The sequence below is a fragment of the Sphaeramia orbicularis genome, chromosome 2 (genome assembly GCF_902148855.1).
Source record: "Sphaeramia orbicularis chromosome 2, fSphaOr1.1, whole genome shotgun sequence".
Lineage (NCBI taxonomy): Eukaryota > Metazoa > Chordata > Actinopteri > Kurtiformes > Apogonidae > Sphaeramia > Sphaeramia orbicularis.
In genome coordinates this window covers 8,513,052-8,537,738 of record NC_043958.1, presented here as the reverse complement: position 1 = coordinate 8,537,738, position 24,687 = coordinate 8,513,052, and the positions used below count along the sequence as shown (strand labels likewise).

At 38.3% G+C, this 24,687-nt stretch overlaps 1 protein-coding gene across 1 annotated transcript in view; it reads right to left on the bottom strand.

Annotated features, from left to right (window-relative positions):
- The window catches only part of nid2a (nidogen 2a (osteonidogen)), a 76,740-nt gene that overhangs the window by 48,260 nt on the left and 3,793 nt on the right, over positions 1-24,687 (bottom strand). The window contains exons 2-14 of the mRNA XM_030157633.1: positions 21,070-21,520; positions 19,887-20,072; positions 18,045-18,161; positions 9,307-9,408; positions 7,854-7,993; positions 7,344-7,476; positions 6,910-7,248; positions 5,148-5,259; positions 3,885-3,924; positions 3,677-3,786; positions 3,357-3,490; positions 3,132-3,243; positions 1,466-1,666 (exon numbers count right to left, since the gene is read on the bottom strand). Coding sequence (XP_030013493.1) covers positions 1,466-1,666; positions 3,132-3,243; positions 3,357-3,490; positions 3,677-3,786; positions 3,885-3,924; positions 5,148-5,259; positions 6,910-7,248; positions 7,344-7,476; positions 7,854-7,993; positions 9,307-9,408; positions 18,045-18,161; positions 19,887-20,072; positions 21,070-21,282 — 1,939 coding nt within the window. The 5' untranslated portion in view covers positions 21,283-21,520. The remainder of the gene's footprint in view (positions 1-1,465; positions 1,667-3,131; positions 3,244-3,356; positions 3,491-3,676; positions 3,787-3,884; positions 3,925-5,147; positions 5,260-6,909; positions 7,249-7,343; positions 7,477-7,853; positions 7,994-9,306; positions 9,409-18,044; positions 18,162-19,886; positions 20,073-21,069; positions 21,521-24,687) is intronic.

Genomic DNA, 24,687 nt, shown 5'->3' with positions numbered 1-24,687 from the left:
TTTTAGATAGACTATATATTAATTTTTACTGCACTGAATTCTAATATAGGATGCAGCATGTCGTGTATGGTGGGTATACAGTCACAGAAAAAATTATTAGACCTCCTCTTGTTTTCTTCAATTTCTTGTTCATTTTAATGCCAGGTAAAAACTAAAGGTACATTTGTTTGGACAAATATCATGATAACAACAAAAATAGCTCATAAGAGTTTAATTTCAGAGCTGATATCTATCCATTTTCCATGGTTTTCTTGATAGTAACCATTGTACTGACAAAAACAGTGCTTTTAGGCATTCCATATTTTCTTTTCTGTCTGTTTTAGTCACATGATACATACAGGAGTTAGTACTTGATTGCATAACCATTGTTTCTGATAACTTTTGATGGTCCAATAATTTTTTCCATAACTGTATGTCCACTGTTGCCCATAAAGCTGGAATAAAATATTTGTACCTCTTCTCATGGAACAATTGTGACCATGTAATTTATTCTTGGAGCTCAGCATATAATCATTGTACTGTGTCAAGTGAAATGTGTCTGAAACAAAATGACCCCAACTGTATGGAAAAATGTGTATATACTAAACCAAAAAAGAAGATGAGAGTGAGAAATGATCATTCAGCAGCTACATGAAATTTATAAATCATGAGTTCAGTTAGATTGCACAGGGATTTAGGTAAATACATGTGTCCAAAGTAATAGATCCTGGGTGTTCTGAGTGGCAAGATACTGATAAAAACAAGCAGGAATTGTACTTTTGTTTGAGTGAGTTGTGGTTAGAAGAGTAAATCCAAAAATATTAGTTTGGATATATTTTCACGTGCCATTGGTCCTCGCTGATAGTGTGACTGTGTAACATATGAAGCTGCTAAAGGGTTCAATGTGTGATACTTAATGAAATCTGGTGGTAAACTTGTAGATTGGAACCATCATCTGTCATGCACAGTGGCTACATAACATGCAGAAGCCCCTTGTCACTTCATGTCTATCGTCTGTTCTGGGATTTTTTAGTTAAAGGGATATTAACCCTTTAGGTGCCTGAGTTTTTTTTGTTTTGTTTTTTAATTCAATTTTGATTTCAAGATTTCAAAAAGCTGTCTGTTTCATTCAGTTATGCTGCTTATCACAATATTGTGACTTTGGCGCTTAAAGGGTTAAATCAATCTTCACATTGCCAATCACTTCAAAACAAAAATGAAAAATAAGTACAATTTGTGCTACTGTAGGAACATGGTAGCACAATGATTCTGATATTACTAAAATTAAATGCTCCTAAAATCTCCCAAAATTACACATACAGGACCTTTAAATGACTAATGAGCCCTTTGAGAATATTCTAGAAGCAAGATAAACTTTAACCTTTTAACCTTTCTTCCTTTTCTTTAGTTTTTAGTATATGTATACCCTGTGTAGTATGAAGTGTCCACTATGTCATTACGTGTCTTATGTGGTTGTTATGGTTACCAGATGGGTAGTACTGGTAGGTCTGCTTGAATGGATCCATGGTAACTTCTGCTCCAGGGGGGATGAAGGGCACGTTGCCGTTGACGACAGTATCCAACGTGAAGTGGTTGTTGTCATCAAGACCACGTCCTGTCTGGATGATTGTCAGGCGTTCATTACCCGGGTAGAAGACGACCTCTGCATGACGAGTGAACTCCGCCCCTGGTAACACAATCAACCAATCAGAAAAAAACAAAACAATCCAAAAAAAAAAACAGCCAGTCAATTACGTAATCCCACATTGTCTATATTATATTTATTTTCATTGTGCATATTTGCGGACAGGCCAACAACGCGGCAGTTACATACCATAAAAAATGGTCTGTCTGCAAAGGTTACATCTGTACTGAACACACACACACACGTACGCACACACACACTCACAGCTGCTTCCTATTAGGAGAGGGGAGGTGGAAGCCTGATATCACATCACATCCCTGGAGACAATACAGCTGGCTGGGAGACCGAGAAGACACACTAAACCACAAACACACGCACACACAAACACACACACACACAAGATGTCCTCGCTGCAAAGGAGTTCCCTCATTCCTCTACAAATGTTGTACACCCACAGATGCTTATTGACATTGGCATTCCATCCCTTACCTTAACTAAAAACTGAACCAACGCTGAACTATTCATACAGTCCCATAGACATAAAACACACAGGTATCAAACACCCACATTTAATACTTTTTCAGGTTTTTTTTTTTGTTAATTTTTGAGCAAATATAAGGTTTGGATCATGTTTCAGTCATTTTTTTATTCATGTATTGCAGGTAACATAAAGGTAAGTAGTATACAGTATATATATGGGCCTAAAGTATGTTAATTGGGTTGGCCAATGTCTTTTTTGCAAAGAGGTACTTGCAAGTATTTAAAGTCAGAGGACAGTATTATGTTCAGTTGAAGGTTCAAACTTTGCAACAGGAATATGAACATTCACACAGAAGACAGATAATGAATAACTGTGACCATACAAATTCAGATTTAAGACTATTCTAAGAACCTATTTTAAAGTCCAGACAGCAAAAATGTGTCCGCCTCTTTAATATTACTATTAATCAGCTGATTTCAGTGGGTTGTTTCTGTATTTAAGCATTTCTGATCTTGCCAGAGTTGACATGTGGGCCAATGTAGCATCTACAGGAGTCAGTTAAAAGCTGTGTCCCCAAACAAATAAAAACTGGACCCTGAACAAGCCATGAAAAAAATAAAGATGGATAATCTCCCAGTGCCTGTCATATTATATATACTTTCACTGCTTTAATTTGACAATTTATATGAGGTCACAAGATGGTACAGATTATAGCTTTATAAAAGCCCTGTTAAGTAATCATTGGTTTCCTTCATCTGTAATACTAGATGGCTTTTAGTCTGACGTGTCACTGGAACACAACGCAGCAACTTTAACAGCCCAAACCGAAGTGAATCAAAATGAGGCTTTTACTTAAAACGACCAATTCTAGAGGAGACTGGAAACAAATGCGTAGCTCTAACACAATATGCGTCAAATAAAGGGTTGGTATGCTCTACAGCAGAGGTAAATGAAGGTCCCAGAAATGATTTGAGCAGATATTGTATGTTTATGATAAGATTCTCCTCATTTTCAAACAATACTCACCTGTGACTTTGAATCCTGCTTGGCTGTTGGGTAGCTCCAGAGCGAAAAGCCAACCAAACAGCTCTCCTATTGGTGTGACCGGCATCAGAGCCCAACCCACTGGCTCAGGTACCTGACCAATTAGTGCAAAGATTACAAAAACAAAGCAGAGGAAAAACACAGTCATGAGTTGTGTTTTATATGCATTAAACTCATTGTAAGTTCACATTTCTGTCTGGCTCGTACCTTACTGATGGCAGTGTACGCTCGTCCATCACCAACGACGATGTACGCGTGGAGGTCGATCTCATTCAGCTGGATCGGAGTCGAACCCACAGTCACTGTACCACTCACTTTACCACTGACACGCTGCGGTACACCTGCAGAAGCACAGGGGTTAAACTATGAACAGCTGCAGTGTTGTGATTTATACTGAAAGTTTTATGTGAAGAAAAAGCCTTGATAAAGTTACGTTAAAAGTAAGTGTTATGTGTGATCAGAATTAAGAGGAAAATGAGCGCTTGGTTTTAGACAATAATCCAATGTCTGAGGATTAAAAATCTAACCATCAGGGAGACAGTGGCGTCCGTTTCCATAGAAACCAGGCTGACAATGACAGCAGAAACCTGTAGCGTAATCAGAGCAGAATGCATTCTGGGAGCACTGCTGCTGGAATCTAAAACAAGAGAAAGAAAAACACAGAGGTTACATATTAAAGTTGAATATTACGTTATTTAATACTTCCACTGTTTATGACATATAGTGTTTACATACCTGGAACATGTTTCCTTATTCTCTGTAGTGTACTGAATCACTGAGAAAGATATGTAGAATATGAGAAATGCATTAGTTTAAGAGATACTTATGATTCCAGTAGGACAGTCATTCGATATCAAGTGCAAAGTTAACATGCATTTCCTTCAATCTGAAACAAACATTTCAATGTAAATGCTGACCAAAACGAGCATATTTAGCAAACAACATTTTCATATAGAAGGAAGACCGGCCAGAAAAAAGGTGGACAAGATAAAGACTGAAGTGGACATAAACGCACATTCAGAGACACACATGTCAAAGCAGTGCTTGGAGAAAAACCAGCTGTTGCAGCCGTGCATCCCACCCCCACTGACCCACACACACACACCCTTTGTTGCCTCATGACCTCCCACAGCATTCAGAGTTGATAAAGTACTATTTAGTGGCAAGTATTTCAACTATTATTCCTACTCAGAGCAATTCATAAAACACATTTGCCTTGAAAGATCCTCTGATGCACAGCTCTATTTTGGATTTTTTTAGACTTAACAGAAAAACAACTAAGCATTCATTATGAAAAGTGAGTCATCAATGGAAATTTACAACTTGAAATCCCACTTCTCTTCACCATCAATTTTTAGTGGACTCGGATGACCACATGCAACTTGCATAACTGAGTGAGCGCTTCACTATCTCCAGTTTTTCTCCTTGTTTCTCCGTCTTTCTCTTTTTGGCAAACGGCGTTCTATCATCCCACAGGGGCACCACAAGCACACAGGATGTTAGGATATTTTCTCAGTGACTACACATACACAGGAGAGAAATTGCAGGCTTTAGCACGCACAAAACACAACACAGGGACACTTTTTTTCAACAGCTTATTCCACAAACATTTAGTTCTGGAAAATCCTCAATGTGATGACAGATATTTCTTTGCATCCTGTGTAAAAATGACTTTTCATCACTCCGAACTTGAACTAATTACCTTAATAAGACGATTTCTCACACACACACACACACACAGACTTTTTGACTATTATGTAACCAGGCAAAAGACTGAGAACACTTTCATATTTACGGCAAAAGCCTGTGGGAGTGAGTGGGAGCAGGGGAGGCACACACCTGGGAGCAGCCCAGTACAACGGCGGTATTGTGCTGCCAGCTGCCGAGCTGCTGTGCTGCCGACCGCTGCGCTTTAGGTAGTTCTACCCTCAGCTCCCAGCAGTGATCAGACTTTTATGAACTGAGAAGACAAATATAAACACACACTTTGTCTCTTACCTCCTGTGTCAAAGTCAACGTCATCCTCGTCCACGCTGACAACGTGACCTCCGGGGGAAAGAGGCAGCTTGTTTCTGTGGGGAGGGTAAATGTCCACCACCTCCAAAGGAACCTACACACAAAAAGTCCATGCTTAACCTCAATTACGCTTCTCTATCACCAAACAAACCGAGCTAATTTTTCTTTAATTCTGCCCAGATGTACTGAATTCCATGTATGTATTTGTATACAGTACGCAGGGTATCATGACTTGCAGTTTTGCCAGCGTTGTGATGACAGTCCGATTACCGACTCCAAACAAGCATTCCTATAGAACCACAAACTGCACAAAAAGCGACTATAGTTTCAAATCACTATTACAAAACTCTGACAGGACTGACAATACAGCCAATTTAAATTCCTCTCTTTTTTCAGAGCCACTACAATAAGTAATGTTTTTAAGAAAATGTAAAACACATTGCTGCATTGGATTGTTGTGGGCCTTCTAATGAGGCCCGTTCACATGACATAAAACAGTTTGCAATGTGTTTAGTTTAGCAATTTGTAGCATTAACAACAAAACATTATGTAGAATTGAAAAATTAGGTGAAATGAGACTCAAATACATGAAGATGTTTCTACATGCAGTCTTTAGATTTAAGTTATGCAGGTGATTTTAGGGTTTTCCCCTTTATTCAAAGACTTGGGTGCAGCAAAAAAGTGCAAGTCATTTTTTTCTTTACATATTTTCCATTTCAAAATGATTCTCATATTAAGACAATATTCCTAATTTTGTTTTTCTAAGATATTCCAACTTGTACTGATCTACATCTTGATTTTGAGCTTTATAAATGTTTGGTAATGCCCAATAGTATTGAGGTATAAATCTGTTGTGACATTTGTTTTGGTGCCAACTCCCTTCAATATTATTGTTCCATAACAGAAAATACGAAACAGTAAAAAAAAAAAAAACACCTTGATTCTGAGAAATGAGTTATTTTTTCTAAAAAGAAAATAATCTCAAGCATGTTTTTCATTACCAAAAGTAATCTAATATGAAGAAAGACTAAGCAACATTGTTTAAATAACATTCCAGCTAATGTTGAACTGGATGTAGCCAGTAACAAGTTAAAACAATGGTTTTCATTCTTGATAAACAAGACTGTTTTCCTTATTTTAAGAGCTAAACCACTTCCATAAGTTCTGTTTAACAATATTAAATATGTCTTAAATAACTGTGTTTCATTGCTTGAAAGAAGCAAAACATGCTTGAAATATTGACATTTTTCTCATAAAATGACCCCTCCTTAATAGGAAACTGAAGGCTTCACGCAGGAAAATTTAGTTTCTGTGAATTTTTGTTGGGCTGATTTTTCAGAGCACATAAGGTGAAAACAAGTCTGTTGAGCTAAGACACCATATTAGTGTGCACCATGTTTTTGTTTTCTTGACATGAGCTTTATCAAAGCAGCATCTTTTGTTTTGAAAACTGAAATTTTGTTTGTGAATTCATCAATTTTTAGTAATTTTTAAAAATATTGCATATAATCATCCATCCATTTTCTGAACTGCTTAGTCCTTGTGAGGGTCATGGAGGTTCAAGAGCTAGTTAAGCACAGGGCCTAGTAAATAAAATATGCCCAAAATGAAAAAAATATTAAATTTTTAGCCAAGCATCAGTGACATAAAAAACATCATGGTGCCTAATCCTCCACACAATCAGGAAATCCCTGTTACATGCATGCACAGTTGTCAAAAATGTACATTTTCTGGAACAAGTCACCTGTGGTTGCTGTTCCTGGTTCTGCTGCTCAACCCTCTCCGGTGCATTCACTGTCTCAGGAGAATGTGGGGGAGCGTAATGTCTCTCTGTTGGCTGTGAACCGTGGCTCGGTTCGGAGGTCAGCGGTACATCTTGGCGTCTAGAATCCTCTGTTGGAGAGGAGGGGGCTTCAGGTCTTTCTGGTTGGAGGGACTCTGGGTGGTTATCCCCTACAGGCGCTGGCTGAAACTCAGGGTCTCCTCCTGTCAGGGGGTAATCGTCGTCTTCATCCTGGCTCTCTGGGTTGAAGGTATTATCAGGATACTCCTCGAACTCAGCGTACTCTGGGGTGGTGGTGTCCTTGGAGTCAGAACAGCAATAATTCAACTTAATCACTAGTTCACTGAAATAACTTGTGAAAACCAAATAGAAAGTGAACAGAAAAGCCTAATTACCAGGGAAATGTCATGCCTTCGAGAAGGGGGAGTAGCAAGAACCCCTCCGATGGATGCAGGAACGATGTTGTCAAAAGAGTAACGGTTTCCAGTGTGGAAAAGCCAAACACCTGGAATTCCAGTATTCCCAACCCTAGACAAAGGGAAACACATTCAGATGGTCACAAATGTTTAACCCAACTGGTGTAAAATTTGACCCAGTTTCAGAAATTTTTATCATATATTTACCCAAAAATCACACAGTATGCTTCATTATTACATGTCATATCTATACCATTTACAATCTGTGATTTGGCTTTGTATATTAAGTATAATTTATAACCCAGTTATATCACATAAAGCAAACTTCAATCCAACAAGTGGTTTCATTTTATGTAAATGAGGACGAGAGACCATCAACTTTAAAAACAGATGTAATTTGTGATTTTTTTTACTTGCAAATACAAAAGTTGCATGGTCCATAGGAACATAACACGAAGGTTAACCTGCTCACTGGGAAAGGTTACTTACTGGTAAAGGTTTTTAACACTCTGCTCATCACTCGTCACACTGTAGTGAGGACCCTCAGTTCGGGAAAAGATCAGATATGTGACCTCTCCTCTACTGAAGCCAACTCTTGCAGGAAGCTCTATCTCAACATTGTAAGACTCCTATAAATGGACAGAGTAGCAAAGAAATCAACTTACAGAAGTGACAATGTATTTTATTTGGAGATTTCAACATTTAACTTTATATGTTTTGACACCAAATCTGTACTTTCTGCTTTTTAAGTCGTATTCACACAGACTGGTGAAACCTGTAGACCTCTGGTGATTTGGAAATTATACTAACCCTAACCCTAACCCATATGAAAAGCAAAGTCCATTTTTCATTTGAATTTACTGACATTCTTCTCCAGTTCTGCTGTCAAGGTTCACTGCTAACAAGAAACTGTTGAAAGACAGAAACCATTATTATAAGTTACTACCACAGGTCTACAGGTTGTATTTTGTGAATGGGCATTGCATTCATAAAATTGGCACAATAGTTTATTTTTAACACATCTGAGTCAACTTATTTTCCATTGCGGTTCTTCTTCCGAACATCAAGACCAGTTTTGACCTAAATTAAGATGTTAATAACATACAGAAAGAAAGTATAATACATTGCGTATCCGCTGTAGAAGAAGAAATAGAAAAGGTGTCATAAGATGTCAAGTTCTGTAGTAACATTAAGAACTGATTTGACCCATAAAGACTCTGTGCTACTTTTATGGCAGTTTGCAAATGATTTTTTCTCTTTATTTAACCTTCCTTAAGTGATATATCGCCAATTATTATATTATCCTCTATATTTTGCATTTTTCACTGTAAATCATGTATTTCCTTATATTTATTTTCCGTTTATGTGAAAACTCAGAGTTAATTCAAGGGTTCTAATATCAAAACAGAGATAATTGAAGAAAAAGTGAGTTTTACAACAAAATATATCATTAACTGAAAATAAATAAACCCAGTGTTTCCATCCACTGTCACTGATCCAACTTCATGGGTTCTACTGGTGAATCAAAGTTGTAGAAGATGACAGTGTTTCTACGTTCACCACTGAGCCTCTGAACGTCCTAATGGGTCATATCTGATGACCATGAAAAGATGATGAACTGCATTTTACACCAATTATTTACATGTATTGATTAGATAAGTGAATCAACAGTTACTAAACATTTTAGATCATGAGATGGTTTGGGTTGCTGGTTGTTGCATGGGTCTTTAAGGGTTAAATATAATTTTTCTTTATTTGAAGTTAAAATAGTTTTATGGTTTCTGAATAATCTTAGTATGACATGATGCTCACGAAGTTTTGCAAACAAATAACCGGCAAAAATGTTGATAATACTGTGAGTACTTTTTCCCTTTCACCTGATAAATATGGTGTTTGTGCTTATATATGTACGACACACAAGGCCTTCATCCGACAAGTTTACCTTTGGTCGGGTCCCAAAAAAGTTCAAGCCTCCTTCAGGGTAGAGGAAGAGAACGTAGGAATCAGTCTCGTCGTAGCCAATTACAGCCTGGAACGTATTGACCTATGGAGAGAAAACAGAAAAGTGTCATTCATTAGAAAAAATAAAACACACAAACAAAAAACAAAAAAAACAAAAAGGCGCCTCTAATTTTCAGGTCTTCTTGTGTCATCCCCTGTGAGTCGACTTTGCTCAAGCACCCGTCAAATCTATTAACACTAAACTTCACACCTCCTTCGCTCCACTCCTCCCTTCGTCTCCTCCTCTTCCTCCTCATTTCTTGCTCTGTGGGGACTCGTGTTAAGACTTCTCACCCCTCAAATCCTCTTCCCTCTTCACTGTCACCATTTACTGACACACTGACCTGAACATCTGGCTCTTAGAGCAGCAGTTTTACACATATTATGACAGCTTTAAAGGAAAAAACTGAGTCCAAGCTGCTTCATCGTGAATAAAAAGAACATTTCTATAACTTCGCCATCATTTTTAAATGTAGATTGAGGCACAGATGTTCTGTATGTGGGATTTAGGCTGCTCTACAACCCAAACCGCACTTTAAAACATGGATTTAGTGAAAGAAGGGATGTTGTTTTCCTTAGGGACAGAGTCAGATTATCTTTACACACAAATACACACAGACCAAGACATGTACACACACCTCTGTGTCTCAACCCCCAGCCCAGATGTGGATCTCCACAGCTGTCTTCCTGTGCGTCTGGGCTTCTTTCATGATGATGTTACAATGTGTAAACCAGACATCATTACAATAATGTCTGATATTGTAATGATGTCTGGCTTGAAAAACGCACACATATACTCGTGCAATTACAACCACACACACAGATGTCCCTCCTCGTATGTGAACATATGTGTGTGTGTTTCTAATTGTTTACATCGACATCTTTAAACTATCTTCTTGTTTGTGGGCGTGGAGCTCTTTGTAGCCTACAGGCACATTGTAATTAGTGAGGAGGGGGTCTTTCGGTGTGTGTTTTTTTTTCTCGGTCTTCAGGGGAGGAGAAGACTATGAAGTAAATGGGGAATTGGCTCTTATTCTTTGCCAGAAATATCTCTTATACTGTACACGCCTGTAGGTCTGCAAACTTTTTACATCCTTGAGAAGTCAAAAAGGAGGGAGTGAAAAGGGAGAGAAGTATGGACACATATTGAGATGAAATGATGTGGGTGTTGGCGCAAATGGGAGGCCATAGGACTGGTTTACAATAGGAGGCAGAAAAGTGGGTGGGTTTCCATCCAAACATAACAAAACAAAAAGAAATGTGTGCTTTCATCAGACACTTATTGAGATGAAATGTGACAGCATTAATGGTGTTTCTGTTATCAATGTTTTACACACATTGTAAGTAAAGCCAACATTAAAATGTACATGAAATAGAGAGAGCGCTACACAGACTGTGTATTCCAATTATTTACTCTCTCTATAATAGTGTGAGACTAACTTATAAGCTGAGCACTTATAAAAATCACACCATTTCAGGCAGCGTCTGAATTAGTGAATTTCCTCTTGGCATTAATAACATTCATCTGGATCTGGATCTGGATCTAAGCTTTATTTCAGTCTCTATGGGAATTTATGCAAACAGAAATCAACAAGACACGAATTACAGGCGTGAAAGGAAAAACAATATTGAGTGGAAATGTGTAGGCTGAAGCTATAGCTCATTACACCTACTACCTCTGACTAAAATTATCGTAAAGAAGTATAAAACTAACTAGATTACTTCGCCAAGTTTAAGGGTCCATGGTGGACTTCTTTAACTTTAAGCTTTGTTTTTTTATATTTTGAGTATTTATACATTGTTGCCTATAAAATTGGAATAAACCATTTTTACTCCTTCTCATGAAATGATTGTGACAATGTGATTTATTCTTGACAAATAAAGTGTAACTGGGACTCAGCATTTAATCATTGCACCAGGTCAAGGGGAATGTATCTGAAAACAAAATTACTCCAACTTGCAGATAATCTTTGCAGATAATCTGGTGTTTTTTTGTACAATTATATGATGCAACATTCTTAATTTTTACTGAAAAGTGTACATTTTGTTGAGGGAGGGCCTACAAATATAGGATAAAGGATACTGGATTTCATTCGAATCTTATTTATTATTTGAGCTATTTTTTTTTTCAACAAGAACATGCGTAAAGAGCAAAGGGAATAAGTAGTAATAGCTTTAAAAAAAATGAGGAAGACAGAAAGATAAGAGGATAAGAGGAACCAAGTGTGAAATTCTGGACAATGTCATATTTCAAAATTTGGCTGATATTATCAATTTAGTTTGTTTGGTGATATTTTAGGTCCAGAGATAAATCTTCCACGTTCTACTATATCTGTGCATCCCTATTGTTCTTACATTTAGACTCTTATGTCTATATATTCTGCATTTTTTGTCCACTCTCTCATCAGTTCTTCATTTCATTCTTAATTTCACCTGTGTAAACACTTGCTTATTATGTCATAACTCACATAAATGAAAAGACGCATAGACATGATAACATCTTTTCCATCTGCTCTTTTACAGCTCAGTAAAAGGTCGAGAGGAACATTTCCACTGTCATCCCTGGAAATGATGTGTCCTATCTGTGTGGTCATTTGTGTGTCTGCGTGTGTGTGTGTGTTCACAAAGTGTTCCTGGTGTGCTTTTATAGACTCGCAGCTGGAAGACAACAAATTGCAGCCGACACACATCAAAGCCTGTCAGAGAGGACCCCCACACACACACACACACACCTCACCGCCCAGCCCTCCATCCCCTGCCTCAGAATCCCCCCATGGGCATTTTGTCACACCTATTTTTAAAGGGCGTCCTCACACTCCTGCACCGGCCAGACACTCGCACAGGCAGCGTCTGGCAGCATCAGGATTGTTTCTGAGACCAGCAAATGTTTGTCGTCCGGACTGGTTTTGAGGCTTAGGTGATAACAACATCAGTCTGCTAAGTCTGACTGCTGCACAATAGGGGGGCTAGAGTCTAAAAACACCACGCAGATTAAAGGAAAACAGAGGAAGTCCATGCAGATAATTACTCTTAAATTAATCACGGGACTCTTTTAAACAGTTCCTTTTTATATTTCTATTTCAGGTGGTCAGAGGAGAGCACACATGGAAGGTTTTAGGCCTTTAAGCATGTTGCGTGGTCTTTATGTTGTGGCAGACAGGCTGCAGGAAACCACACAGACCTTATAAACTGACAAAAGCGTTATTATAATTCTGTTTTCCGTATAGCAAATACAAACATGCATCCAGTCGTGCGTGGATTCAGTTCTGTGGGAAAGAAAACAGACGGAGCATCATCATTCACACATTATTACTGTCTTGTTCGGTTTATTCTACATATTCGAGCAGAGTTTGGTTTTGTTTAGCATTAAGGGTCACCTCCGCTTGTTTTTGTCTCCTTAGGTTTGCTTATTCCAGTGTCATGTGGTTTAGTCTACGATACCGGACATAACTTGAGCTGAAGTCTGTTTGGTGAACTCTCTATCCCATTTGGGTTTTGAATATATGACTCAGCTTGCTCCAACAAATGCTCTGAATCATGTAATAATTATCTAGACCTGGATCCCCCTCTGGGAAGCATCCAGGAGAGGGAAAAAATGGGGAGAAAGAGACTCACAGAGAGCAAAAAATGGTGGTTAAGATAAATGTACTACACTTGTTTGCTGGTTTTTTTCAGCATGTTGGCAGTAATGCAGTTGCAAAAGAGCCAGAGAGAGAGAGAGAGACAGAGAGCAGCTGCAGTCCAGTTGCCAGTTTCACCAGAGTGCTACAAACGGAACTGCCTACAGCGTGGGAACTGGCACACAAATACACAAACACACACAGGCGCACACACACACACACACAGCCCAGGCTTGTGGCCAGCAGCAGCCCTGTCAGTATTTCGCTGTTGTCATATGAAAATCTCTTACTTTGGTGACTTTTCTGGGCTCAAAAAAGGATCCCCAGCTCTTCTCTAAAGCTTGAGGACTTTGTAAAACTGGGCTTATGGAGGCTTTGAAGCGCTTTTTGATCATCTCAGAGGCACATGGTGACTAAAACCATAGCTGCTTTTCTTAGACTCTTAAAAGTTGGTGAATATGAGCGGCTCTCCCACTGCTACAAAACAGATGACGATGACTGTACTAGTAATTAGTGATGACATCAAGCTCCTAAGGCTTGGTTTTGTACCCAACTTAAACACTCATAAAGTGGCCTTAGTGAGGTTTTAGCTGGGCTGCTATTATGAAAGCAGTATGAATTAAGACCAATGGTCAATGAAAATCAGATTCTGTTACAAAAGCTGAAGAAGAAGTAAACAGAGTCGGCTTTGAACCCTGATGAGCACATTTCAAGGGGGTCACTGCAAGGGTTCCCCAAAAACAGCAAATATCTCTTATACAAACAAAAGTTCCTATTGTGTTCAGAGAAGAGAAGAGAAGAGAAGAGAAGAGAAGAGAAGAGAAGAGAAGAGAAGAGAAGAGAAGAGAAGAGAAGAGAAGAGAAGTCAACTCCAACAGAGAAACCTTTTTTAATTCCTCCTGCCTCTTCTAACCTTAGTCAGCATATCACAGCAGACATGTGACGCGTTATTCAACTTGAAACACTTTCCTTTTTGTTACTTTGGACACAAGCTTAAGTGAAAAGTGAAGTGCCAAACAGGAAAAATTAGGCCAAATTATATCTTAAAGCTGCAGCACTTGATAGTTTTTAGCATCATTGCGTAAAATTCCCTATTTACCTTTATTGTAAAACTCTTACATCTACTCCTTTCTTGTGTTTTCAGGCAACAGAAAATCTATGTCTTGATGCAGATTTTCAAACAGGTAGGAGGGTTAACTCAATGACTGACAGCTGGAATTACCAATCGCTGATTAGACTGTGTTACTTTTCCCTAACAGCATGAAACAATGTCAAGTCTGGTGTTTTTATATTTAGTCTTTTGATTTGGACTGAGAGGAGACAGCTACAGAAGGAAAGTGTGTGTGTTCCCATAAATTCAAATCCGGCAGCTTTAAATGACATAAAAAAATTACTTATAATATGTACTACTAGTATCATATACAGAAGTGTCACATATGAAAGAACCACCATTAAAATCATTGTGATGTTCAACTACTAATTATGGAAAATAACCACAGTGTATGAACTTTTCCTCTCTTATACTGGTGCTGTATGGTATAGACACCAGACTAAACAGTAGAGTGGTTTTAATATCATACAAGGAGTATCAGAAGAACTACAGAAACAGTCAAGTTTTTTGTTTTTTAAATTTTGACACATTTACTTAATATATTTTTATTATGTTGCATTTTGCACAATAAAACTTGCTACCCAACTGTTTTATGCATACCAATTCCTCCATATAATACATCATTTATATTATTTTGTGATGGGATTTAAATGTTTTTTTGTTCTGCATACTCCTGGAATTAAAATTACAAGATAAAAACCCATCTTGATTATACCACCTGGCTCAAATCATTGCATAATATCTGCAAAGTCAGCTCATTGTGCTGTCGATGCCAAATATTACAGGTAAATGCTGTGCAATGACTCATTTGCCTCACGAACCTGAACAACCCCAGACTGTTATTTGTGCTCAGCACAGAGGAGTGGCAAATATCATCATGTGAAGAATTAGCCACATGTTGCTCACAGTGAAGTTTGAATCTTGTAAACATTTCCGATGACACACACAGAGGGTGACAGTCTCGGTAAATGGCTTTGGTCATTAGGAAACTGAACTACACGGTAGGAGATACAACAGAATGTGTGTTTTAGCTTTAAAGGGAAGTAGTAATTGCTCTCAAATGATGATAGCAGCCACTTTAAGGCTAATTTCGAAGAAAAACACATGGATTTGGTGTGTGAACCAATCTCTTCTCCTGTCGCCGCTCCTCTCATCTCCGTATGGGACCCCCAAAACACCATGCAGTCCGATCCCCTCCCCCTTAAGAAAAAAATGCTACCCCAGCAACAAACACACACACCTCAACTTAATCAGTTCACACACACATACCAGTCCACCCCCACGCACCCCATCCAGCACCTCTGGCTAATCACTTCAAAGGAAGATGCTATCAGTCCAAAGGGAGACCCACTGAAGCAAATCCCAGACCCTGACCCAGACTGCTGCGATCTGACAAGGCAAATAACAAAACAAACCCCTCTCAGCACATGTAGAAACAGCCTCACAGAGGTAGTTAAGCACAGGTAAATAAATCACAAGTAAAATATTTGTATAACCACAATGAAAGGTTTCCTAAAAAGATGAAGAGGAGAAGCTCATCCATGTTTTCAGGTCTCCTAACTAGACTTCATCATCAAACAGATGAAGGTCTTTCAGAATACGACTGGAGTTATCACAAAGAGAACATATCCCTCATGGGTTTCCAGTTTGCTATATATATTTTGGAGTGCAAAAGTTGACCAAAAGGATTTATACAGGCTGATATAGTAGCAATTAATATCATTTAAGGAAAATCTAAAGAAACATTCAGCAATTTTTAGAGTGTACAATTTTTGATGTTATTAGAAATAAGATAACTAAACATCCAAGTCAAAGTAATAAATAGCTAAACGAATAAATCTGCCACTGAATGTCAAAGTAAACATTAAAAATAACAGTAATTCTAGAGAGATGTTGTTGACAATACTGATACTAGTCATCGGTCACTATTAGAGCCAAGTTCTGCTAATACTGATAGTTTGTAAAATAGCCTGTTAATGTGGTCTACCTCTAGTTTAAGTCCAGAAAACACCTCTATCCATCTCTGATATATTTAAAAACTAGTAAGACTCTTACATCTGTCGACTCAGTTCAGCGAGCAAAGTCAAACTGAACACAGTGAAGCCACATGTAGTTGTTCTGATGCAAACTGTCAGTAAAACTTATCTTTAGCTCAAATATTTACCTTTATAAATCTAGATGATCTTTATGTAGATGTAATGTATTTTTACCTCCGCCAAGGAGGTTATGTTTTTGCCAGGTTTTGTTTGTTTGTTTGTCTGTCTGTTTGTTTGTCTGTCCGTTAGTGTGCAACATAACTCAAAAAGTTATGGACAGATTTGGATGAAATTTTCAGGGTTTGTTGGAAATGGGATAAGGAAGAAATGATTAAATTTTGGTGGTGATCGGGGGTGGGGGGGCCCACGGGGGGGGGCCACTGATCAGCCTTGGCGGAGGTCTGCGCTCTCTGAGTGCTTCTAGTTCAGTTTGATTTGGACCAAATGCAAAGGCTATAATGTGACTAATATTTGAACCTCAGTTTTGACATTGATTTAGACTGTCAGGCATAACAGGACTCAAACTGAGCTAGAAAAATATTTTTTTTGTGCTTTCAGTTGCATCGCTACGTCATTTCTGTATTTTCTTTTAAACAATAATTAATGATAGTTTTCTTTTACCTGTCTTATTTACTCTGTACTTTCTTTTGTCTCTGTATGTCTGGAATTTTTTGTAATTTTTGTCCTTTAATTCATGGAAAGAACACTGAATTAGAAAGAAAGAAAGAAAGAAAGAAAGAAAGAAAGAAAGAAAGAAAGAATGAGAAAGAGAGAAAGACAAAGACAGACAGAAAGCAAGAGATGGAAAGAAAGACAAAGAAAAAGACAGAGAGAAAGAAAGAAAGACAGACAGGAGAGCACATTGAATTTGAAAAAAGAAAGAAAGAAAGACATACGAAGAAAAAGAAAGAAAGAAAGACATACAAAGAAAGAGAGAGAAAGACAAAGACAGACAGGAAAGCACACTGAAATTGAAAAAAGAAAGAAAGACAGACAGACAAAGAAAGAAAGAATGAGAAAGAAAGACAAAGACAGGCAGAAAGCAGGAAAGAAAGGAAGAAAGAAAGAAAGAAAGAAAGAAAGAAAGAAAGAAAGAAAGAAAGAAAGAAGAAAGAAAGAAAGAAAGAAAGAGTGCTTTTCTCAGTTTAATTGTATCCAGCAGATGACAGACGTTCTTATAGATAATAGAAGATGACTTAACTAAACTAATGCTCAGCTTTTAGTCAACGACTAATTAAGAGGCTGTTATTAAACAAAGCAGACTGTAAATAAAGCCAAACACAGATAAGAGGTAGGGAGAAGCAAACAGAGATCCCCTGGGGTTTTTTGTTAAACCCACCACTCCCTTCATCCCTCCATCCCACACGTTACAAACCAGGAACAACAAAGCCCCGTTTGATCGACAAGTTGTGCGCCTTGCTTTGCTTGGGGTCTTTCCGAATCTTATACAAAGCTGCAGGCGCCGCATTCACACCGAAGCGATAAACAGGCACACAGCAGGAAGCGGCATCACTGAGGGATTTAATGGAGAAACCGAATTATTAACTGGTAACTGTGGGAGGAAGGAGTGAAGTCCAGAGGCGTGTGAAATGCTGTGGCTTGCATCTACCTGTGTGTCATGCGTGTGAATGGGAGGAGGGGGTAACGAGACGGATGACGGGGCACTTTGATGACCTTTAAAGATGACCTCTGACCCCTTGCAAAGGTTAAGAGGCAGATTAGGAGGGGAAGGGGGATTACAAATAGGCCCCCCACCCCAGGGAGATTACAAGTGATGCACAGTTTCCAGGAATTTGAACCACAGCACAGATATGTGGGCTGTTTACAAGACACTGTGATAAAATAAAACACCACCTTTCGTTTGTTCATCTATTCATCAGTGATCCCTCATCCATCCGTCTATCCATCTTACCTTGTTTGTAGGTCCGGTGGTCCGACTTTGCTCTTCATACGCTGCCACGTTCTCCCACGTTGCCACCACAGCGTGAGTGGGTGTGAACCGTGCATCTGGGAATCCCCGATGGATTTCCTGGGTGAATGAATGAACGAATGAATGAATGAAAGAGTGAATGAATGAAGGAGGATAGGAAGGAAAGAAAAAAGGAGGAGGAGGTCTACATTGGATTGAACTAATGGATGAAGAACTGAGAAAGAGAAGAAACCAGATCTATAGTTAACCACATGCAATTTCATTCATATCTATCACTCTGATTGATTAGATTCTCTTAAAATTTGGACAGTGACCGATCAAACCCACAGTTTCAAGAGAGTGACAGAAAATGAAGTAGAAGTGAGTAATGTCTGAAATATGAAATCTTAAATTCACTGATTTCGCGTCATATTTTCTGATTCATTTACTCCTGTCTAAGTCAGGTTGTGGATCAAACAAGCCAATTAATGGATGTCATGTTAAGATAATTTTCATTTGCTGACTTTTTCTACATTGAACAATTAATTAATCAAGACTAAACGGCTGTGGAGGATCTACTTATGGACGTCCAATGATCAAATGTTTTACCCCTTTTTGATAAATTGTCTAATTATTATCTTCTTTCCTGCTCCATCCTTCTGGGCGGTCAGTTTTCGGGTTACTTATGAGCCATGTTTGTAGTTGAGATTGTGTTTCACTTTAATATTCAACAGAGTAACTAGCATATTTAAGCCTAATAACATGCACATTACAGTTCAGTATCTAGGTCATGGCTCGGCAACTTTTGCATTCTAAAGAGCCACTTTAGGACAGAAAAAGAAAAACAAAACTGTCTGGGGCCAAAAGATACCCTTATACCTTTCCTCAAACTGGTGACTGTTTAAGAAGCTCTTTCGGGTTAGTTTGTACAGAACATGTGGAGAATAAATCATAGTTTCGGTGCATTTACAGAACCACAAAGAAATGACAAAAGAAAACAGTAGTCACTTTTCCATTGGAAAACTTTACCTATATTTACTAAATGTCGAAAAAACAGAAGTGCGTAATGTCGGTTTTTCCATTAAATCACAAATGTGATGATTTGTTTATTTATTGTCGCAAGATGACACGAGAAATCATTCCACGAAGGTAAATATTGTGTTGATTTACAGATATATTCCTTATTATTATACATTACCCCTGTATCCAGTACTAAATTAAAAATGATTTGGTCTCCTGGTGTGTCCACACATATCATGTTTCTTTTAAAACTCTTCTTCTTCACTTGTTGTAATGTCTGAAAAACCACCTCTTGTCAGTGCAAAAACCTTTAATCGAAAAACGAGAGTTTTGGCGAAATTGTCGTTTTTCCATTTGTTAAATTTCTATGCACAAGTTATATTCACACAATTTGAGGGTCAATGGAAAAGTGACTAGGGATATTTGTTATTATTTTTGTTTGATGCAAAAATCAACTGGTAAGTGAAGGCTTTCTTGTTAATGGTGAATACAGATGAATACCTTCAGTAAAACTAAAAAATAGTCTACTTTTGCTACTATTACCATTTTTTAAATTTATTTGGAGCAGAGTCTACATTTTTACAACTGCATAACATCAGAATCACTTTATTGCTATGGCAAAATGTGTACAAAAAAAGTGTTATTCATTTCCATATGGTTTTTGACAAAGCTACACTGAGCCACTGGAAAAGGGCCCAAGAGCCATATGTGGCCCTGGAGCCGCAGGTTGCCTACTCCTGATGTAGGTGAAGGTGAGGGTCTCTGAGGTGAAACCAGAATGTCTGGTGTAGATGTGAATTTTTCCTCTGTCTACTAGACACAAACCTGGGCCACCCTGTTGAGCACACTGGGGGTTTCCGTCACCCGGTAGTAAATCTGTCCCCGTCCTCCGCTGGTGTCGATGTCAGCGAGGAACGGCGCGACCACAGGGAAGTCTGTGGGGAATCCATCATCCACGTACTGCTTTTCCATGGGCAGGTCCTGGGCTGATATGATGCCATTAGTGGCCACCTAGACAGACAGAGACAGAGATGTGATCAGTAATCGGACCACATCCCTGATATGATCACAGCACAAGGTTTTGGACATTAAATCCACAAGAAACCACTTAAAATATACCTGAGCCACCAATGAGTAACACGGGTCCTCCTAATGAACCTTTATCCTCCAATAAAAACCACTGGAGCCCCAGCATGGACTCCATTAACCACATAATGAACCTGTAGAATCCCCCCATAAACAAGTGGAACCTCCTCAACACCCTCTAGGGCTCCTTCACTGATCTCTGAGCCTGCACTGAAACACACTTGTCTTTACTTTAATATATTATTATTACAGTAAAAAAGTGACTGTATGTAAAGTAAAGCTGGGATTGTAATGTTTCATAGTCACTATTTAGTGTTTCCAGCACTTCAGACTCCCATTACAGCCTCATATGAGCTTATTCTATGGAGATATATAGAATCCACCAGGTCAAATGACCCCCCCTCACATGCCTTTGACGCCCAACATCTGTTGATTTCTGCGTCTAATGCGTTGCGATATCTTTTCCTAAACATTAAACACGCTTGAAATGTTTATATTCATACATGCTGAAGTGGAAGAATATGTTTAGTTTGGCGCAATAGGAGCGCAATCTGCTGAAATATAACGCAAACATAACGGGGATAATTTGTATAGCTTTGGAATACACAGAAGTCAGAGAAATGGAAAGAGTAACATCATATTATGAAATGAACTTATTGGCCTCCTTTTTTTTTTTTTTTTTTTCATTTTTACTATCCTCTACTCCCATTTGTTTAACACCACTATGGAGAATAAGCCCACAGAGGCATGCATCACATCACCTGTAATGTGTAAATGTTTGCATAAGGAAATAACTTCCACTTTATTTCAGCTTTAATGCATCCTCCTGCACAAACACTGGCTTATATGATGACATTAAACTGTTAACATTAATTCCAACCATGCACATGATTAATGCTCCTACTAATAAAGATGTACTTACATAGAGCTGGGTGAAGGAGGAGTCGTAGAAGTACAGGGGTTTGGGCAGGGACAGCACTCTGGAGGTCTCATCGTCGCCTTCTGCCAATATTAAATCTCCACTTAAAGTGCCATATGGAAACATATCAGACCTCTGGATGGCTGTAGCCCCACGCAGGCTGCAGGAGCAGCAGCACAGCAGCACAGCCACGGCCAACAGTCGCCCTCTCTCCATTGTAGAGCCGGCCTGATTCCTGCAGCTCTGCGCGGTCAGAGGAGAGCAGAAGGACAGGGGTACAGATGGACTCAGACAGAGACAGCAGCAGAAAGAGGGAGAAGAAGTCCGGCTCACACTCCTCCTCTGCGCTCATACTCCGGAGGGACGGAAGGGGGGCGGAGTCCGGCGGAGTTTAGCCTGCTCTGATTGGCCAGAGGTGGGTTGAGTGACAGCAGGTCGACGCTGGAGGTAACATCTGGCTCCAATTAGAGACAGGACAAATGGAGCATTTTTAATCCGGATGTAACTCTATCTGTTTCACAACAATAAAAAAGACACATTGTATAATTTCTGCACACACACAGCCACAAAGACACGTATATAAGACAGATATGCACCATAATTGCTCTTTAAAAAAAAAAAAAAAAGATAGATATTTATGTTAGTCATCAAGTTCTGTTAAGTTGTAGTGAATAATCCAGATATGTAATTAACCTTGACTTTTCTTTTTCCGCATTAAATTAATTTTTATTTTGTTTGATTAATGTCGTTTTTCTTGAGTTATACATTGCTCATCACTCCGAGTCTTCGCCTTGTGTACACCGCCATCTAGTGTCTGTAAAGAGAATTGAAGCATCTTTTTTTTTTTTTTTTTTTTTTTTTTTTTTCAGTCCTTTGAGGCCAGATAGATTTTTTTTCCTGGTCACTGGAGACCGACAGTTGACTCCGAATCAACTGAGGAAATATTTCTCCTAATCTGAGAACCAGATTGAAGTCAAAACCTTCCAGGATGTCTACAGGTCTGAAATGCTGTTAAATGATACCACTGTGAAAAACCAATCACACACAGGAATATTATGCAGTGTGTAAAACCCCAAAGTTGTTTAATTTTGCATATTGTGGCATGTTTTCATTAAAATTTTACACAGAATCCCATTTTTTTTCAATTAGGGTGGTACATTAATGGGATAGTATGTTGCATTCTATGAGTATATATGGCTTTTGTATGTAAAAAGTTACAATTTGGTAAAAAATAAAATAAAATAAAATAAAATAATAAAATAAAATATTTCACTCTAAAATGTAATGCAGTAAAAGTATAAAGTAAAACAAAGTAACACAGAGCATGGCTGTCACAATGACTTTCAGTCAAATATAGTCATCAGTGTTTTTTCTGCACTGTATGTCAAATGTATAGCATAAGAGCAATAGTGCAATCATACACAGAATGACGAACCATTTAAGGTCAGTGAACACTGGAATATATAAATGGAAATTTATGCTTGTTTTTTTTTACCTCCGCCAAGGAGGTTATGTTTTTGCCAGGGTTTGTTTGTCTGTTTGTTTGTCTGTCTGTTAGTGTGCAACATAACTCAAAAAGTTATGGACAGATTTTGATGAAATTTTCAGGGTTTGTTGGAAATGGGATAAGGAAGAAATTATTAACTTTTGGGGGTGATCGGGGGTGGGGGGGGCCCACTGATCAGCCTTGGCGGAGGTCTGCGCTCTCCGAGTGCTTCTAGTTTATTTTGGAAACTGAAATCACCATTGTTAGATAAATATATTAAACTTACAAATCCTATTGCTGACTATTACAAATATTAAAAAATTGTTAATAACAACATGATCTGTTAGATGTGAAGAATCTTGCAATGAGATGTTTTTAAATGATGAAAATGACGGAAATATGGAATTTTTGTTTTGTTTTCTTATAGTTGAAAACAGATGATTAATATCATAATTCTGCCAAATAGTTGTGGCTGGCTCAAATAATACTAATAAGGTGTAATATAAGTATACTAGGCCTAATGTGGAGTAAAATGTTCATAGTGAAGCTGTATGGTACTCGAGAAAAAGTAGTTAGTAACATTTATGAGCAAAGTGCATCAAACAGCTGCACTTACACAGAAAAACCAGTAGGTGGACCCAAAGGAAAGGCGATCATTCAATCAAACAAACAGAATCACAACAAAATACTGTGTGTGTAAGTCAGGGGTGCCCAACCCTGGTCCTCGAGGGTTACTATCCTGCATGTTTTAGATGTATCCCTCTCCCAGCACACCTGACGGTCATTATCAGGCTTCTGCAGAGCCTGATGATAGGCCTATCATTTGAATCAGGTGGGTTGGAAGAGGGATACATCTAAAACATGCAGGATAGTAGCCCTCGAGGACCAGGGTTGGGCACCCCTGGTGTAAGTGTTTTGGGTGTAAAGTTAATTGTGTTTCCTCAGAGAGTACAGACACTTGAGCTCATTCTTAAAATAACTTTGTAAACATTTTAAATCAGCTGATAAAACACATACAGTCCTGTTCAGACTCTCTTACACCATCAGTATCCAGCAATAGAACCGTGATCAGTGAACATACCATAAATGTAAGTGGCACACTCACAATGATATGAGTGTGGTTTTAATAAGAGGCAGAATACAGTAATAAATAAACAAGTATACAATTATTATATCAATTATATTATGAATAACAGTATAATTACAGTCAATCATCTGTGTCAATCCGTGAGTCACTGCTTCATTTTATAATCCATACTGTTATAAGATGTTATTAGACTCATAGTTGTGACATAAAGTCTCAGTTCATCCAAATCTGTGACCTCATCAGTGATTCAGACAGAGTCCACATACACATACACACATGTACAATACACACAACTGTCTTTGTTGACATAAAGAAGTTAAAAATGAGAGACCCCGGCATTAACAATGAAAACAGCACTCATCATCCCTTTCTCTCTTGACAACCATTCAACAAAGGCTGTTTACAGCAGAGCAGACTATACAGTACAAACCTTTGTGTGTAACTGCACTGTGTCTAAATAAAGAACAGAGGTAACGTCACCCTGTCACCTCGATCAATACTCACAGTGGATCAGTGGGCTTCAAAGGGTTGGATTGTTGTCTGAATTTTAACCTATGGATTTTTGCATTTAATTCATTTCTATTGAAGGGACACTTTCCTAAAATCAATGACCAATATGTATAATGTGTCACTATTTACATTCTAACACAAAGTCACAGAACTAATTCCATCGAAACATGAGCCTCTTCACATTATTGCCTAAGTTATATTTTTGGCAAAATTGTGACATTTGTGTAACTTTACTCTCCTAACACTGCTGCTTCATTTTGCATCATTGGCTGTATCCTGAAAAAAATATGACTTAGGCAATTATTCTATGAGGCTAACGGCATGTAAACACCCACTGCTACTGCCTTGTTAAGAAAGGATAGAACTCAGAGGAGAGGAATAATGGAAAGGAAAGTAATAAAGTCAGTAAAGTAAAAAGGAAAGGACCTAGAGAGTAACATAACATAAAAACAACCTGAAAAATCAATATATGCAACTTTTTGACTGCTTCAGCTCAGAAAAGCGGTGTTTATCAAATCTGAGTCAGTCAAGACTGAGG